Below are 19,454 nucleotides of genomic sequence, written 5' to 3'. Positions count from 1 at the left end.
ATAGTGCTGCTGCCACACAGCTTTTATTGTATTGTACTGGAATTAATTTATTAGCCAAGTATGTAAACATACAATGAATTTGATTTGCCAACGGTCATACAAAAAAGCAACAAGATTTATAACCACATAAAAATTAAACATAGAATTAAACAGCCACCACAATGGCATGTGAGAATCCAAAGGGTACACAGCATAAGCGGAGACCCACAGCCATCAGTTCATTGTTTGGGTCCACACACACGCTCCTTCACCGTGATGTGACCAGAGTTATACCGACCGCTGTCACTCTCTCTGCAGTCCCTGTCCGCACGAACAATCAGAAAGCCGACCACACTTGCACCAGACTCCAGGATGTCCTCATGGAGCCATGTCCCCGTTTGGTATTGGTATTAGTTATTATTGCCACGTGTTTGGCAATACAGTGAATACTGTGAAAAGCTTTTGTTTGTGCGCTATCCAGTCAAAATAACTCATACTATGCATGAGTACACTCAAGCAACGCACAAGTCTAACAGGGAGTGCAAAGAGACATATACCTAACTTCAGAATATAATGTTACAGCATTGTAGCATTGAAATTACAGAGGAAAAAGTCCAAGGTCCACAATGAGATGGATTGATAGATTGGGACTACACACTAGGTTATGGGAGGAACATTTAGTAGACTGATAATAGAAACTGACCCTGAATCCAATAATACATGCTTTCAAGTTTTTGCATCCTGCCCAACAGTAGAGGAAGAAGACTGAATGATTAGGGTGATAAAGATCCTTAATTATGTTGGCTACTCTCCCAAGCCAAAATGAAGTGTAAATGGAGTCGTCGGTGGGGAGGCTGATCTCTGTGATGAACAGGACTGCATCCATAACATAGAAAATAGGTGCAGGAGGAGGCCATTCGGCCCTTCGAGCCAGCACCGCCATTCATTGTGATCATGACTGATCGTCCCAAATTAATAACCCGTGCCTGCCTTCTCCCCATATCCCCTGATTCCACTAGCCTTTAGAGCTCTATCTAACTCTCTCTTAAATCCATCCAGTGATTTGGCCTCCACTGCCCTCTGTTGCAGGGAATTCCACAAATTCACAACTCTGGGTGAAAAAGTTTTTTCTCGCCTCAGTCTTAAATGGCCTACCCTTTATTCTAAGACTGTGTCCACTGGTTCTGGGCTCGCCCAACATTGGGAACATTTTTCCTGCATCTAGCTTGTCCAGTCAATAGACAATAGGTGCAGGAGTAGGCCATTCGGTCCTTGGAGCCAGCACCGCCATTCAATGTGATCATGGCTGATCATCCCCAATCAGTACCCCGTTCCTGCCTTCTCCCCATATCCCCTGACTCCGCTATCTTTAAGAGCCCTATCTAGTTCTCTCTTGAAAGTATCCAGAGAACCGGCCTCCACCGCCCTCTTGAGTACTATCAGTCCTTTTATAGTTTTATATGTTTCCATAAGATACCCCCTCATCCTTCTAAACTCCAGTGAATACAAGCCTAGTCTTTTCAATCTTTCCTCATATGACAGTCCCGCCATCCCAAGGATCAATCTCGTGAACCTACGCTGCACTGCCTCAATCACAAGGATGTCCTTCCTCAAATTAGGGAACTCTCTTGCAATTTCTTGCAATCTTGGGCAAAACCTTTGCCAAACAAAGTTGTGATACATCCTGATAGTTTGTTTTCTACATTGTATCTGCAGAAGTTGGTAAGAGTCATCCTCTGAGGGAGTAGAGGTGTTGGTTTGCTTTCTTAACCATAGATTCAATGCAGTTGGTCCAGGACACGTTGTTGTTGATATTTACACCTAGGAGCTTAAAGGTCTTGACCATTGATCCATTGATGCTGGTTGGTGCATATACCAATCAGCATCAATGGATCATTGGTCATATACCAATGGCGCATATAATCCATTGATGCTGGTTGGCCTTGTTCCTGAAGTCAATAACTAGCTCCTTTGTCTTGCTGACATTAAGGGATATGTTGTTGCCTTGGCACCATGCAACTAAGCTCTCTATTTCTTTCCTGTATTCTGCCTTGCCATTGTTCGAGATCCATCCACTACCGTGGTGTCATCAGCAAATTTGTAGATGGAGTTAGAGCAGAATTTGGCCATACATTCGCGAGTATATGGTTAGTATAGCAAGGAGATGAGAATGCATCCTTGTGGGGCACTGGTGTTCACAATCATCATGGAGGATGTTTTGTTGCCTATCCCCACTGATTATGGTCTATGGGTCTGAAAGACAAGACTCCAGTGAGGGGTGAGGGGGTGGGGGGGATGCTGATTCCTGGGTACCGTTTTTTGGAGATGAGTTTGGTTGGGATCATTGTTTTGAAGGCGGAACTATAGTTAATAAATTAGAGTCTGATATAGGTGGCCTTGTTATCTAGATTTTCCAACAATGTGTGTAGGGCCAGGGAGATAGCGCCTGTCATGGACCTGTTGTGACGGCAGGCAGACTGCAGTGGATCCACTTTGGTGTATTGTAAATGTTAGAAATTAATATATTGTTGTGATGACAACAGGAATTTAACTCGTCTTTCCCGATAACAAACTTATACAGTGTCCTTGGCATCTGGACCAATATTAAAACGCCAATCTAAAATAACTCTTAAGAGCATAATTGTATACTGTACCGTATGAACAGATTTTCATAACAGCTTTATATACTGGCATGTTTTACTTAAACATGTGAAGTTAGTATTACAATCTTCTGAATTTTTTTCTTTTTTTTTCTAGCGTTGACAAGTTTTGTTCTGAAGGCATATCTCTTCTAGAAGTACTTGTACAGTCAAAGTATCTTAAAGCAGTAGTCCATGTGTTAGATGAGATCTTGCCAATCTTCTACTCGTGCCAGTACTATCTTCTGAAAAATGAACAGTTAAGTAAAAGTTATTTTATATCCCACTGAACATAAACATGTAATAAATATGTTGTATTTTTTTTAAATATATTTGTTCAAGATCATAGTCCTTGGCACTACGGTTTATAGAATGCTTTAAAGCCTTCTTTGCATTGTTAGAAAACATGAGAGCCAATTGGGAACTTCAAAAGGAAATGGCTGAAGATAGAAACATAGAAAATAGGTGCAGGAGTAGGCCATTCGGCCCTTCGAGCCTGCACCGCCATTCAATATGATCATGGCTGATCATCCAGCTCAGTATCCCGTACCTGCCTTCTCTCCATATCCCCTGATCTCTTTAGCCACAAGGGCCACATCTAACTCCCTCTTAAATATAGCCAATGAACTGGCCTCAACTACCTTCTGTGGCAGAGAGTTCCAGAGACTCACCACTCTTTGTGTGAAAAATGTATTTCTCATCTCGGTCCTAAAGGATTTCCCCTTTATCCTTAAACTGTGACCCCTTGTCCTGGACTTCCCCAACATCGGGAACAATCTTCCTGCATCTAGCCTGTCCAACCCCTTAAGAATTTTGTAAGTTTCTATAAGATCCCCCCTCAATCTTCTAAATTCTAGCGAGTATAAGCCGAGTCTATCCAGTCTTTCTTCATATGAAATTCCTGACATCCCAGGAATCATATATTCATACATACATATTGTATGTATCTTGGGCGTAATAATTTCTACAAAATACGATTGTCACAGAGACATTTAGGCCATCTTATTTTCTCTTTTTTTTAGCAAAAATCACAGAATTACATGAAATTGTAATAATTTTCAAAGATAGAATTAAATTTGTTTTAATTATTCTAAGGTTGCAATGACAAATTGTGTAGACCAATATTCCTACAATGTTTGTTGAAATCTTGAATTGTTGATGCCGCAGTAAATAATTAATGACACAAACTAATTCTACATAACAACAATTCTATCATAAATATTGGTTATAACGCAATAATCCACCTCTCCACTAATTCCAATATTGCTGGCCAGGAGGGGGGGGGGGGGGGGACTTTCTGGAGCGCTAGTATGGGTGTTGTGGGCCGAAGGGACTATTTCCAGAGACATTTTAGACATTTTTCATCTTTTTCTGAAGATCACAGCAATGAAGGAGGAAACTATCCTGGCCTGGATTTCACAGGGAACAAATGATTATTTGTGGGGGGGGGAGAAAAATACTGGGGTGAGGTTTAATACTTGCAGGGGGAATACTTACTGATGGGCCGAAGGGACTCCTGGGCTAGTAAAGGCCTGATGGGCCAAGTGGGCTCTTTTAAAAAAAAATTCTGAGTGAAATCTCAGTCAAGGCACTTTTTCTGGACGTTTCCTGACCTGGCATGGGCCTTTTGGGCCAAAATGCTCCTCCTGGGCTAATATGGGCATTTGGGGCAAAAGAGACTGGTTTCTCGGCGAATGGGGGCCTTGTGGGCTGAAATTAGTTGTTTCAGGCAGGCCAAACAACTCATTTCATTTCATTTCCAATTGCATTGCAGTTTCAAGCACAGGGCAGGCCGAATAGCTCTATGCATTTTCATTTCACTTCCATTGCCATTGCAGTTTCAAGCACAGGGAAGGCCAAGCCAAACAGCTGATTGCATTTTCACTTCATTGCCACTGCACTTTCAAGCACAGGGCAGGCTCAAGCCAAACAGCTGATTGCATTTTCATTTCATTTCCATTGCTATTGCAGTTTCAAGCACAGGGCAGGCCCAAGCCAAACAGCTGATTGCATTTTCACTTCATTTCCATTGCCATTGCAGTTTCAAGCACAGGGCAGGCCAAACAATTCATTTCATTTTCATTAAGGGCTAACAAATCATTTATTCAAGTACATTGCATACACACAGTGTTCTGTAGCTTCCCAGCTCAGACAGAGAGTCGTGACCTCTCCCTCGCCATCTTGCAGACAGGCTGAGCCACGCCCACACTTCCTGATTTTATAGTCTCCCCTCCCACCGGAAGGGGCGTGGCCTTCATGGCAGTGATTGACAGGAGAGAGAATCTCAAGATTTTTTATACACTAATTTATTTTATTTTTCATCGATGGGAAAAATCCTCGGGGCCTGCGCAGCGAAGGAGGACTCTGAGTAAGATGGCCAAAAAATCACAGCCATACGTGGTTGCTTTTTTTCTAAAATCAAAGCACAGTGCAAACAGGAAGTGGTCAAGATGAGACTTTTAATTATATAGATTTACAAAGGCACATATTATAGACTCCATCATCAGGAATAATATAATATTTTTAATGAAGTAGAATAGCTGGACATATCATTCATGTTAGGTTACATATGAACATTTGAAGGTAAGAGGCAGAAAAGCCTACTTCTTCCATCTCTACCTTCTTGTTACAAAGCAAAGTGTCCTCACTGCGATTAGTACGCTTCACGATATTGCAATACATTTTTTGTGTAAAAATATGTGGTTGTCAATTATGATTAAGTAGGTATCTTGAGTGTTAAACAAATGGGAATCATCACTAATTTGTTTCTTCCTCCACCAGGTTTTTATCATCTTTGCAGCTTTTTCTTCAGACTGACAGTGTTGTACCTCAGGGGATGACTCAGCAGATGACCCAGAGAGTAGCACAGCATTTAATTGGCATCAGTTATGGTGAAAACATTAAATTGTTAAACAGTATGATCCAGGTAAAATGAAACGTAACAATCGCGCAATAGAGAAACGGGTCCATTTATGTGGTGTCTTTCATTACCTCTGAGTGTCCCATATTTTGGCCTCTACTTAATATTCCAAAGTTATGTAGGCAAATGTTGCTTAGAGTCATAGTGTAAATGGCCCTTCAATGCAGAAACTGGTCTTGGTGCTACAGTTAAGGCTTGTTTCTACAGCTGTTGCCTATGCTTCTGGTAAACTTGAAGCATGTGATATCAAACAATTGTTATACTTCAATTGACATTACTCTAGATACCCATATATGTCCATCTTCAACAAAAGGACTCTAAAGGTTCCTCATTAAATTTCTCTCAGGCAGCAAGTCAAATTATTGTTCTGCAAAAAGGAATTTTTAGACCACTTTCTGAACTATTCAACATTAACATTAAGAAGGAAGAATTCCTCAAGGTGGCTTGAAGCACAGTATTTAAGCTCTCATTTCCAATGAATGTTTGGTTTTATATTTTTGTACGGTTGAATTAAGATCATATTTTTAAGAATACACAAGGTATTTAGTATGTAAAAAAGCTTTATTTCACTCTGACTATGTTCAATTAATCATAATTAGTAATTGAACTGATATTATATTCTGAAAAATAATGCTGCTTATCTTTATAGACTCATCTTGTTGAAAGCAGTAAACCTGGCAGAGTGGGAATTGCTGATGTTTTGGAATTCTGGATTCAAGTCTTTACGAATCAGCACCTGTGGCACAGAGATAAAACTGTTTTGTTTCTAATGGATAGTCTTTGTAAGACAGCATTTCTGCATCAACAGGAAGACTGTTTACAAAAGTCACTTTACCAACAGCACAAGGTATCTCAGAAATTAAATTTTCAAGTACAACCGAATTTAAATTAGTTAATTGAGTCAAAAATGAAACTTGCATTTGCTTTCATGTAAAATATATTAACGTCAGTATTTACAATGTAAAAGTATGTCTGTTAAAAGTGAATCATTGATTGGGGAATGTTAATTTAATAAATTCCAATATATTTCGCCCATTTAAAACTGTGTGGTGACACCCAGTGGTAGGCCACGGGCGGAGCGAGCCCTCGGCTCTGGAGGGAGGAGTTAGGTGTCTCGGTGTGGGAGCCAGAGGTGATGGGGTTGATCCTTTGGGGTATTTAAGGTCGGGCAACGCCCATGCCCGTTGTTGGAGAAGGGAGCAGCACTGTAATAGTAATAAACACGTTTCGTTCACACAACTTTGTGTTCCGACTAATCCTTGGCTGGACTCCTGCAAGTTCCTGCTATACTGGTGACCCCAATGAACAGGAGTGTAATCCTGGAAAAGTATCCAAAAAAATGCACCTTGTTCAACCCGCCGCTGCCGCCTACGAGGCCGAACTCAACATGGTCGCCCTGAAACTGCCTACCTTTTGGACCTCGCAGCCGGGGGTATGGTTCTGTCAGGCCGAGTCACAGTTCCACATCCGCGGTGTAACGGTCGATGAGACCTGTTACCATTACGTGGTAAGCGCTCTCGACCAGGAAACGGCCCGTCGGGTCGTGCCTTACCTGGATAATCCGCCGGTGGTGGGGAAGTATGCAGGCCTCAAGGAGCTGCTGCTCTGGATCTTCGGGCTGAGCTGCATGGAGCGAGCGGAGCGGGTACTCAACATGGGCGGGCTCGGCGACTGGAAGTCCTCGGCCCTCATGAGCGAGATGCCTACGTCCAACACATCGGTTTCATGATGTGTTGGACGTTGGACGTAGGTGGTTTCAACACATCGCCGGTAAATCTAACCTGGTTGCGGACGCCTTGTCCCTCCCGGTGATTGTAGCCGTTCTCAACCAGGCCGGCGGAATAGACTACTCCGCCTTGGCTGCGGCGCAGCTGGCGGATGAAGAGATGCCGGCATACCGCACCGCAATCTCGGGGTTTGGTGTTGGAGCATGTGCCGTTGGGCTCCTGGGGTGGTTCCATCCCATGCGACGTGACCACGGGCCAGCCACGGCCTGTTGATCCGGTGGCCTTGCGCCGTCGCGTGTTCTGTAATCCACGGACTGGCCCACCCATCTATCTGGGCCATAGTTGCCATGGTGGCCGCGAGATTTATATGGCACGGGCTGCGGGAACAAGTTGGTCACTGGGCCCGGGCATGCATTCCATGCCAAACATCGAAGGTACATCGACACATCCGTTGGTGGATTGTCCGTACGTCTTTCTGTGCCGCGACGCCTACAGGTCGCTCTTGCAGCGTCCTTATGAAGGTCCATTTCAGGTGCTGCAGCAAGGACCCACAACATTCATCTTGGACATGGGGGGCCAGAAAGAAACTGTATCCGTGGCTTTAAAGCCGGCCCATTCGGACCTTAGTGAGCCAGTCCAGGTGGCACAACCTTCCTTCGCAGGCGCCTGCCGTCCTGGGTCCCCGTGAATTATTCCAGACAGGGCAAGTCCCCTGCGCATGGCAACATATCTACGCGATCTGGCCGCATCGTTCAGCGTCGCGTCCATTTTGTGCCTCTGGTTCTGGGGGGGGGGGGGGGGGCTACTGTGGCGGCACCCGATGGTAGGCCACGGGCAGAGCGAACCCTCAGCCCAGTTAGGTGTCTCGGTTTGGGAACCGGAGGTGACGGGGTTGATCCTTTGGGGTATTTAAGGTCGGGCAACGCCCATGCCCGTTGTTGGAGTGGGAGCAGCACTGTAATAGTAATAAACACGTTTCGTTCACACAACTTTGTGTTCCGACTAATTCTTGGCTGGACTCCTGCGAGTCCCCGCTATAACTGCATCATTTTAGTAGTCTATGAGACTAAGTGGGAGCCGTAGGGTCCCAGTCACACGGGAGGCCTGGGTGGGGGGTGTGGGAAGGGGTGTGTGGCGGAGAGAGGGTGTGGGGGACGGGGATGGGGGGGTGTGGGGGAGGGGTGGTTGGGGAAAGGGAGGTGTGGGGAAAGGGGGGTGGGGTTGAGGGGGGGGCTCGCACTCTGCTCACCCTGCACCTTCAGCTTTCGGCCTCACGCAACAGATCCCGGTCCCACTCCGGCTTCACTCAGAGGCTTCCGGTTCAACTCAGCAGTTTCCGGCTGGTCGTGCTGGTCGCCGCAGAAGCAGCCCGCGAGCTGCTGACTCCCCGCAAGCTGCTCAACACACTGCGCCCCTTCAGCTTTTTATTCTCCTCACCACGTTATTGACAGCGGGTTCCAGAAAGGGCAGTTTTTACAATTTTTAAACCTTCATGTACTATTGTACTTTTGTGCTATTTCACCGATCGGAACAAAACCTATTTGACTTGCAGCAGAGGAGAATGGTGAGTAAGGTGGCGAAAAATCGTAGCGTTATGTGGGATCGTCTTTGTGCAAATTTAATTACAACGCAGACCGGAAGTGGTCAAGATGAGAGTTTTAGTAATAGTATAGATAGACAGACAGACAGACAGACAGACAACTAACAAGTTATCCAAAACTTGTATAATGTTTATTGAAAGCACCCTAAGAGCGATTTTCCTTTTGCCAAATGTTTAGAATGCTCTTGGATACCATAGTGATCGTGGATTATTGACTTCATTCATGAGCTGGATGATAGCTGGCAACATAACACCCTCATTCATCGAAGGCAATGCTACTGCAACTGAGGTATATATTTAGCTAATTTTTTGCAAAGATAAGACATTTGTAAACCAATAAGCAAGTCTGACTATTTCCTTAGTTGTGCAATGTTTGTCTGATTTTTTTTCCTTTAGGCAAGTATTTATGTTACAGACACAAAAATTTGGAGTAACACAGCGGGAGAGGCAGCATCTCTGGAGAGAAGTAATGGATGACATTTCGGGTCGAGACCCTTCTTCAGACCCTTATTCACCCATTCCTTCTCTCCAGAGATGCTGCCTGTCCCGCTGTGTTACTCCAGCTTTTTGTGCTATCTTCGGATGAAATCAGCATCTGCAGTTCCTTCTTACACATATTTATATTACAGGTCTGGTTTTCCTGGATCGTATTCAATATGGAGGCAATTTTTGAAGAGGATTCTCAACTTCGTCGGTATATGGAACTTGAATTAATAAGCAATTCTTCTGTTACTCCAGATCAAGCCTTAAAGGTATATATGACATTGCAATGTTAGCTACTTATACATAGTTTAACTAACATCTTCCACACTCGAGGTGATCATAAAATATAATTTATATAATTGCTTGTAGAGTATTATAGTTTTGTTTGTTAGCTATAAAGTAATTTGTTACTTAACTTTATTAGGATATTCCTATCTGTATTAGGTGACAATGTAGTGAAACCTGTAAATTGTGTTTTCTTATAGATATTATTTTTGAAATTGTCATTATATGTTTTTTTCTGTTTTTTAATGTTATGACCCCTTTTGTCTCCTTTATCTCTAGCCTTTATCACTTACTTTACCCATCTGCCAATCAGCACCCCTCACCTGTATTCACATATCACTTGCCAGGCTTTGTCCCACCACAAACATTTTCTCCAGCTTTCTCCTCCTATTACAATCAATCTTAAGAAGGGTCCTGACCAAAAACATCACCTATCCATTCCCTCCACTGATGCTGCCCGAGTCACTGAGTTACTCTAGCACTTAGTTTTTTACCAGTCAGACTTGATGGCTTTCCATTTCTATCGACAAATATTCTTTTTAAAAGGCTTCCCTTTTAACAGGGATATTTTCTTCCCTTAGTATGCCAGGTGAATTAAATTGTATATTTTGATAAGAAGCTCCTGTGTTATCAGAGGAAGTGTAAAAAGCCACGTACTTGTTAACTAGCTATCTTCCTTCCATTTATTTGAAAGGGAAAAGTAAGAACTTTATGAAAATGCATGAGAGATATTAACATTTGGAAACTGATTTGTGCAAACAAACTGTTAACCTAGTTATTTTATAGGTTTAAAAATATATTTTTATACATTTTAAAGGTTTTATATGGTGACAATTTAGAAAACTGAAAGTAGTGCAAAACCAATATAACCGTTCTTTATGAATTCACTTGCCCATCAAAAACACAAGATCTTGTCTTGTTTCAAAAGTCTGTGGAGAATGCTTTGGAAAAATGTAGCATATGTTTATAATATAACATTTACCCATTAGTAGTATATTTTATTCTCTTTTGTTTTACTACTTAATTTAATAATCTACTTCCCGATATAATTATATTATCTGTATAACAAAGTTCTGCTGTTCCTATCCTAGATCACACCCATTCTCTAATAACTCATCTTCATTTCACATTCGTCACTAGTGTTGACCTTCCCTCCCAATGTAATCTCCTTCAGCCCACAATCCAGTAACTGTCCCACTAATATTGGCTTCATGTTGGGATTTTATATGTATTTTAATCACTGACTGAAAGATCTTCACGTTTCGTGTTTCCCCACTAAAACCCCACTGCCTATCCAGCTGACTTTCATCCTTTACAATACTCCTTAAACAGTACTTTGGTCATCTGCCCTCTTTTGCCTTTGTGACTTGGAGTGAATTTTTTGTTTTTTATGCTTCTAAAGATTGTGAAGCAGCTTGACATGGTTTACTATCCCAAAGTTTTCTACAAATGTACCATTTTATATTACTCTGTGTTTGACAGATTTTAATTTATTTTGCACAGAAGAAAAATATTTATATTCTTAAATCTTAGAACTAAGTGCAGGATTGAGGTATGGCTCCTTGTTTTTTTTATTTGCAGAAAGCCCAAAGCCATTTAAAACTTCCTGTGGTGCCTTCCATCCAGAGATTAATGATCTATCGCTGGGCTCATCAAGCTTTAGTTACTCCTTCAGATCATCCGCTTCTGCCACTAATCTGGCAGAAATTCTTTGTCCTGTACCTTCGCCGACCTGGACCAGAGTTTGGGTAACTCTCAACATTTTTTACATTATTTTTCTTAGATTCTATTGATTTTGAGAATTTTATTATTTATCATGGATTATTAAATATCAAATTAAATAACAAATGTAAAGTTTGCATATAGATTGCATTTTTATTCATATTTCATATTCCTGCTGTCAGCATTTTTAATATTTTGTCAGCATTCCTTTTGCATTTTAAATACTGATATTTCAAATTTAATGGCTCCAAAGACGCTATCCAAACTTGATTTGCTTTATTTCTTACATTTTTCATTTTACTATTTAACATTATTTTTTAACTTTTAAAATCCAGGTACAAATATGTTTAACATGTATATGTTGCCTGCCATAACTTTTTCCTATTTTAGTATTGTACTCTTTATTCGCCCTCTCTTTGAAAATAAATTCTGCTGTTGTGTCCTGGTTTTAAAAAGATGACCACTCCTCACTACCCCACCCACCCCTCCCTAACGGCTTCTAATCCTGATTTTAATTGCTTTTTTTTCAGTTTTAGAACTCACTGTGTTCATACTCGGGTAATTCTGTTTTTGACTCCTTGTAAGGTGTCCTTGGTGTCCATACTCGGGTCATTCTGTTTTTGACTCCTTGTAAGGTGTCCTTGAATGCAATTGCTTCTTACTTATAATCCAAAATCACACCTGTGATAATTACATTTTTATCTTCCCTTTCATTTGTGCCACCTTCAAAGTGGGAGGCTTTTAGAGATGAGATTGGGAAAGTTCAGGGGCAGCATGTTCCTGTTAGTGTGAATGGAAAGGCTAGCAGGATTATAGAATCCTAGTTGACAAGGGACATTAAGTCCCCTAGTCTGGCAAAAGGAGGCATATGTTTGATATAGGCAGCTGGAATCAAGCACATCGTTTGTAGGATGTAAGACTATGGTTAAGAGACTATGACCATGGTCAGGAGGGCAAAAGGAGGACATGATTAGCTCTGGCAGACAATATAAAGGAAAATCCTAATTTCCATTAAGAACAAAAGGATGACAATGGCGCAAGTAGGCCCCGCTAAGGACCAGCATAGTTGTCAATGGTTTGATCGAAAAGAGAAGGGCCAGGTGTTAAATGAATACTTTTCATCATTATTTACTGAGGAGAAGGTCATGGAAGCAAAGGAATTGAGGAAGATGAGTAGTGATGTTTTGGACCATATCCGAATTATGAAATGTTAGCAATTTCAAGAATATCAAGGTGGAAAAATCCCTAGTGCCTGACTAAGTGTATCGTTAGACATTCTGGGAAATTAGGAAAGACATTGCATGGGTGGACATGGCATGAGTGGAGATATTTACCACATAAAAATAAAATTAATTATGAAAGAGAATTTTGTACAAAAAGAAAATCGTGTTTAATTTGTTTTTTAGTTTGCCAGTGAGTGGCTGTATTGGAAAACGCTATTTCCACAGTACTTCGCATTCTACTTTGCTGAAAGAAATGAAAAAGCGTCTTGTTGAAATAGCAGATTTTCATCATGAAGCTGGTAAAGCTTTAAGGATTTGGAAGAAGGCGCACTCTTCAGAAGATGCTTCATCACCTGATGAGAATCTTGTAATTCAGCGTCCAGAATCAATGACTTCACCAGAATTGCACAGGGAATTGCTCAGGTATAACATTATTTTACTATTAAAATTCTTTAACTATTATTCATTCATCTCAGTAGATGCTGCTGGTGAGGCCAGCACTCGTTGGCTTTACTAATTGCCTTTGATCTGCCACTTAAGATACATTCATATTGCTGTGTGTTTGGAATCACACCCAGGCTAGGTCTGGTTTAAAGGACATTAGTGAACAATATGTCCTACATTCGTGTTGTCAGGATGTTTGACATAAGCTTTTTAATTCCAAATGTAATTAAGTAATTGAATCCATTAGCTACTGGGATGTAGACAGAAGGAACTGCAGATACTGGGTTCCAAAAAAAGTACCCTAGCTGCATGCGACAATAAAGTATCATTCATAAGTGGTCCCAGCACTAATCTTAGTGGTGCATCACTCATCATATTGCTTCCAATCACCAAAGTAACCTTTGATCACCACCTTCTGCATCCTATTACCAATATGTACTGTAATACCTACTTTTATCCAATTTACCAACATGCCTTGGATACTTTGGGCTCTAATCTTTTTTGACAAGCTTTCCATAAAGGCCTTATTGTTCTTGTACACCAATCTCAAGAAGCTAGAAAGCAGATGAAGTGAGGCAAATGATGTGTTGTCTTTCATTGCAAGAAGGTTGGAGTTTAGAGTAGTGAAGTATTGTTACAATTGTGCAGGGCACCAGTAAGACTACATCCGAGGTACTTTGCGCAATGGTCTATTTTTAAAAGTGGCTCTAGATTGGAGGCAATCTAAAAGAGGTTTAATCAGCTACTTCCGGGGATGAGATGATTTTCCTATTCTGAATGACCAATGAAATTAGATTTTTACTCTTTGGTGCTTAGAAGAATAATGAGTAATATTGAAACAAAAATGATTGTTAGGGACGACAACAGTGTAGATGTTGAGATGTTTCCACAAATGGGATAATCTTAAATGAAGTTACAAGGGGTGCTTATTAAAACTGAGATGAATAGGAACGTCTCACAGTGGATAGTGAATCTTTTAATTTCTCGTCACCAGAGGGCTATGGAAGATAGACCAATGGGTATATTTACAGAGGGAAGTGGTTAAATATTTATAATTGAAAGCTATGAGGAAATGGCATGGATGAGGAGATGAGGTCAGGGGCAATTAGTCATGTTCATTATTGAATGGTATGCCAGACTTGAAGGACTGCTTAGCCTGCTTTTTCTCCTATTATATATTTTTTTAAGTTGATTTCAAGCCAATGAAAACACCAGGAGATTTATCTCTCTGTTGAATATGGGATGATGCAAATGCAAAGATACATCCTGTTTACTTATTCATTAACATCTATTGCAGTTTACAATAAATTATTTGTGCTTTGTTATGAGACATTAGATGCTTCATGTCTGCATGTGTCTTCATTTTAAAGGCTTTTCCACGTTTTTACATTTTGGCTGGAGGATATCAATCTACAAAAAAATGATCTTTACCTACCCTCTCTACCTGTACAATATGATGCACACAGATTGGCAAAAGTCATGCAAAACCAACAGGTAAAATAGTCCCTATTACCAGATTTTAATTTGTTGAAATTATGAAATAAAAATACGTAATTAATGCATAATTACTTTATTGTACGCAACCACAGTTTTATTTTAGCCTGATGTTGTCTTCTGTTTAATCTAGGATCTTTGGACCGAATATGTTGACAGTGAGCGTATAAAGCATGAGCTCCACGAGACAATGAATCTTTGGATTCAGCTCCACTCTGCATTATCTGTAACTTATAGAACATCCAGTTTTAATAACTCTAATCCACTTTCAGGCATGTGTTTCATACACTTTATATTTAGATGGTGATGGCAATTTTAAATTCCTTGCCTAGTAAGGGGAAAATATACAGTTACTTGCAAGACCCTTAACAGCAATATGTATAGAGGGATCTTGGGGTCCAAGTTCTTAGTTCCCTTTGGATAGGTTGGTAAGGAATATGTATGGCATGCTTGCTTTCATTGGTCGGGGCATTAAGTATAAGAGTCAGGATGTCACGATGCAGGACTTACGTTAGGCACCATTTGTAGTATTGCGTACAGTTTGGTTGCTCCGTTATAGGAAGGATATGGTGGCTTTGGAGATGGTGCAGAAAAAGGTTTACCAGAATACAGCCTGGATTTAAAGGTATTAGCTATAAGAAGAGACTAAACCATCTTGGTTTGTTTTCTCTGGAGTGTTGGAGGCAGAGGAGAGGCCCACTTACTTCATAGAAACATAGAAAATAGGTGCAGGAGTAGGCCATTCGGCCCTTCGAGCCTGCACCGCCATTCGATATGATCATGGCTGATCATCCAACTCAGTATCCCATCCCTGCCTTCTCTCCATACCCCCTGATCCCTTTAGCCACAAGGGCCACATCTAACTCCCTCTTAAATATAGCCAATGAACTGGCCTCAACTACCTTCTGTGGCAGAGAATTCCACAGATTCACCACTCTCTGTGTAAAAAATGATTTTCTCATCTCGGTCCTAAAAGACTTCCCTCTTATCCTTAAACCGTGACCCCTAGTTCTGGACTTCCCCAACATCGGGAATAATCTTCCTGCATCTAGCCTGTCCAACCCCTTAAGAATTTTGTAAGTTTCTATAAGATCCCCCCTCAATCATCTGAATTCCAGCGTATACAAGCCGAGTCTATCCAGTCTTTCTTCATATGAAAGTCCTGACATCCCAGGAATCAGTCTGGTGAACCTTCTCTGTACTCCCTCTATGGCAAGAATGTATTTCCTCAGATTACGAGACCAAAACTGTACGCAATACTCCAGGTGTGGTCTCACCAAGACCCTGTACAACTGCAGTAGAACCTCCCTGCTCTTATACTCAAATCCTTTTGCTATGAATGCTAACATACCATTTGCTTTCTTCATTGCCTGCTGCACCTGCATTCCTACTTTCAATGACTGGTGTACCATGACACCCAGGTCTCGTTGCATCTCCCCTTTTCCTAATCGGCCACCATTCAGATAATAGTCTACTTTCCTGTTTTTGCCACCAAAGTGGATAACCTCACATTTATCCACATTATCCTGCATCTGCCATGCATTTGCCCACTCACCCAACCTATCCAAGTCACCTTGCAGCCTCCTAGCATCCTCCTCACAGCTAACACTGCCCCCCAGCTTTGTGTCATCCGCAAACTTGGAGATGTTGCATTCAATTCCCTCACCCAGATCATTAATATATATTGTAAATAGCTGGGGTCCCAGCACTGAGCCTTGCGGTACCCCACTAGTCACTGCCTGCCATTCTGAAAATGACCCGTTTACTCCCACTCTTTGCTTCCTGTCTGCCAGCCAGTTCTCTATCCACATCAATACTGAACCCCCAATACCATGTGCTTTAAGTTTCTATACTAATCTCTTATGTGGGACCTTGTCGAAAGCCTTCTGAAAGTCCAGATATAACACATCCACTGGTTCTCCCTTATCCATTCTACTAGTTACATCCTCGAAAAATTCTATAAGTTTCGTCAGTCATGATTTACCTTTCATAAATCCATGCTGACTTTGTCCAATGAATTCACCACTTTCCAAATGTGCTGCTATCCCATCTTTAATAACTGACTCCAGAATTTTCCCCACCACTGATGTTAGACTAACTGGTTTGTAATTCCCTGTTTTCTCTCTCCCCCCCCCCCCCCCCCTTTTTTAAAAGTGGGTTTACATTAGCCACCCTCCAGTCCTCAGGAACTACTCCAGAATCTAAAGAGTTTTGAAAAATTATCACTAATGCATCCACTATTTCTGCGGCTACTTCCTTAAGTACTCTGGGATGCAGCCTATCTGGCCCTGAGGATTTATCGGCCTTTAATCCATTCAATTTACCTAACACCACTTCCCGGCTAACCTGGCTTTAACTCAGTTCCTCCATCTCATTTAACCCCCGGTCCCTTGCTATTTCGGGCAGATTGTTTATGTCTTCCTTAGTGAAGACAGAACCAAAGTAGTTATTCGATTGGTCTGCCATGTCCTTGTTCCCCATGATCAATTCGCCTGTTTCTGACTGCAAGGGACCTACATTTGTTTTAACTAATCTTTTCCTCTTCACATATCCATAAAAACTTTTGCAGTCAGTTTTTATGTTCCCTGACAGTTTTCTTTCATAATCTATTTTCCCTTTCCTAATTAAGCCTTTTGTCCTCCTCTGCTGGACTCTGAATTTCTCCCAGTCCTCTGGTAGGCTGCTTGTTCTGGCTAATTTGTATGCTTCATCTTTTGTTTTGATACTATCCCTGATTTCCCTTGTTATCCACGGATACACTACCTTCCCTGATTTATTCTTTTGCCAAACTGGGATGAACACTTGTTTGTAGTTCATCCATGCAGTTTTTAAATGCCTTCCATTGCATATCCACCGTCAACCCTTTAAGAATCATTTGCCAGTCTATCTTGGCCAGTTCACGTCTCATACCCTCAAAGTCACCATTCTTTATGTTCAGGACCCTTGTTTCTGAATTAACAATGTCACTCTCCATCCTAATGAAGAACTCAACCATATTATGGTCACTCTTGCCCAAGGGGCCACGCACAACAAGACTGCTAACTAACCCTTCCTCATTACTCAATAGCCAGTCTAGAATAGCCTGCTCTCTCGTTGGTTCTTCAACATGTTGGTTTAGAAAACTATCCCGCATACATTCCAAGAAATCCTCTTCCTCAGCACCCCTGCCAATTTGATTCACCCAATCTATATGTAGATTGAAATCACCCATTATAATTGTTTTACCTTTGTTGCACGCATTTCTAATTTCCTGCTTGATGCCATCCCCAACTCCACTACTACTGTTAGGTGGCCTGTACACCACTCCCACTAGCGTTTTCTGCCCCTTAGTGTTTCGCAGCTCTACCCATATCGATTCCACATCATCAAAGCTAATGTCTTCTTTCTATTGCGTTAATCTCCTCTCTAACCAGCAATGCATCCCCGCCTCCTTTTCCTTTCTGTCTATCCCTCCTGAATATTGAATATCCCTGGATGTTCAGCTCCCAGCCTTGGTCACCCTGGAGCCATGTCTCCGTGATCCCAACTATATCATATTCATTAATAACTATCTGCACATTCAACTCATCCACCTTATTACGAATGCTCCTTGCATTAAGATACAAAGCCTTCAGGCTTGTCTTTACAACACTCTTACCCCTTATACAATTATGTTGAAAAGTGGCCCTGTTTGATTTTTGCCCTGGATTTGTCTGCCTGCCACTTTTACTTTTCACCTTGCTACCTATTGCTTCTACTCTCATTTTACACCCCTCTGCCTCTCTGCTCTTGCACCCATCCCCCTGCCACATTAGTTTAAATCCTCCCCGACAGCACTAGCAAACACTCCCCCAAGGACATTGGTTCCATTCCAGCCCAGGTGCAGACTGTCCTGTTTGTACTGGTCCCACCTCCCCCAGAACTGGTTCCAATGTCCTAAAAATTTGAATCCCTCCCCCTTGCACCATTTTTCAAGCCACGTATTCATCTGCAATATCCTCCTATTTCTACTCTGACTAGCCCGTGGCACTGGTAGTAATCCAGAGATTATTACCTTTGAGGTCCTACTTTTAAGTTTATCTCCTAGCTCCCTAAATTCACCTTGTAGGACCTCATCCCTTTTTTTACCTATATCGTTGGTGCCAATATGCACCACGACAACTGGCTGTTCACCCTCCCCCTCCAGAATGTTCTGCAGCCGTTCAGTGACATCCCTGACCCTTGCACCAGGGAGGCAACATACCATCCTGGAGTCTCGTTTGCGGCCGCAGAAACGCCTATCTAGTCCCCTTACAATTGAATCCCCTATTACTATTGCCCTTCCACTCTTTCCCCCCCCACCCCCCCCCCCTCCTGTGCTGCAGAGCCACCCATGGTGCCATGAACTTGGCTGCTGCTGCCTTCCCCTGATGAGCCAACTCCCCCAACAGTATCCAAAATGGTATACCTGTTTAGGAGGGAGGTGACCGCAGGGGACTCCTGCACTACCTGCCTACTGCTTTGCTGGCTATTGGCCACCCGTTCCCTTTTTGTCCTCTTTCCTTTTACCTGCGGTGTGACCAACTCTCTGTACGTGCTATTCACGACTTTCTCAGCATCGTGGATGCTCCAGTATGAATCCAACCGCAGCTCCAACCGTTCAGTGCGGTATGCCAGGAGCTGCAGCTGGACACACTTCCTGCAAATGTAGTCACCAGGGACACCTACCATATCCCTGATCTCCCACATGTTGCAGGCTGAGTAAACCACGGGGCCAATCTCCACTGACATAGCTTACTCCTAAATTAACTCAACTCCCTCACACTATAAAAATCTTTATCCTTTAAACTGTAATATGTCTTGTCCTTGTTTAATTTAACAAAATGCTTATCAGGATTATCAGGATCTTACTTATCAGGATAAATTCTAGCTGACAATCCTCGGCCCAATTTTCAATCTAATCTATATCCTTTGTAGCCT

The 19,454-nt window shown here is 42.0% G+C and overlaps 1 protein-coding gene across 1 annotated transcript in view; it reads left to right on the top strand.

The window, feature by feature from the left end:
• Nucleotides 1-19,454, top strand: part of epg5 (ectopic P-granules autophagy protein 5 homolog) — a 144,527-nt gene that overhangs the window by 74,607 nt on the left and 50,466 nt on the right. The window contains exons 17-25 of the mRNA XM_033031094.1: nucleotides 2,737-2,877; nucleotides 5,400-5,544; nucleotides 6,188-6,385; nucleotides 9,044-9,154; nucleotides 9,495-9,617; nucleotides 11,215-11,381; nucleotides 12,762-13,001; nucleotides 14,393-14,516; nucleotides 14,650-14,788. Of these exons, the coding sequence (XP_032886985.1) occupies nucleotides 2,737-2,877; nucleotides 5,400-5,544; nucleotides 6,188-6,385; nucleotides 9,044-9,154; nucleotides 9,495-9,617; nucleotides 11,215-11,381; nucleotides 12,762-13,001; nucleotides 14,393-14,516; nucleotides 14,650-14,788 (1,388 nt within the window). The remainder of the gene's footprint in view (nucleotides 1-2,736; nucleotides 2,878-5,399; nucleotides 5,545-6,187; nucleotides 6,386-9,043; nucleotides 9,155-9,494; nucleotides 9,618-11,214; nucleotides 11,382-12,761; nucleotides 13,002-14,392; nucleotides 14,517-14,649; nucleotides 14,789-19,454) is intronic.

The sequence above is a fragment of the Amblyraja radiata genome, chromosome 1, assembly GCF_010909765.2.
Source record: "Amblyraja radiata isolate CabotCenter1 chromosome 1, sAmbRad1.1.pri, whole genome shotgun sequence".
NCBI lineage: Eukaryota > Metazoa > Chordata > Chondrichthyes > Rajiformes > Rajidae > Amblyraja > Amblyraja radiata.
The sequence above is the reverse complement of the archived record's forward strand: the minus strand, read 5'-3'. Positions and strand labels throughout refer to the sequence as shown.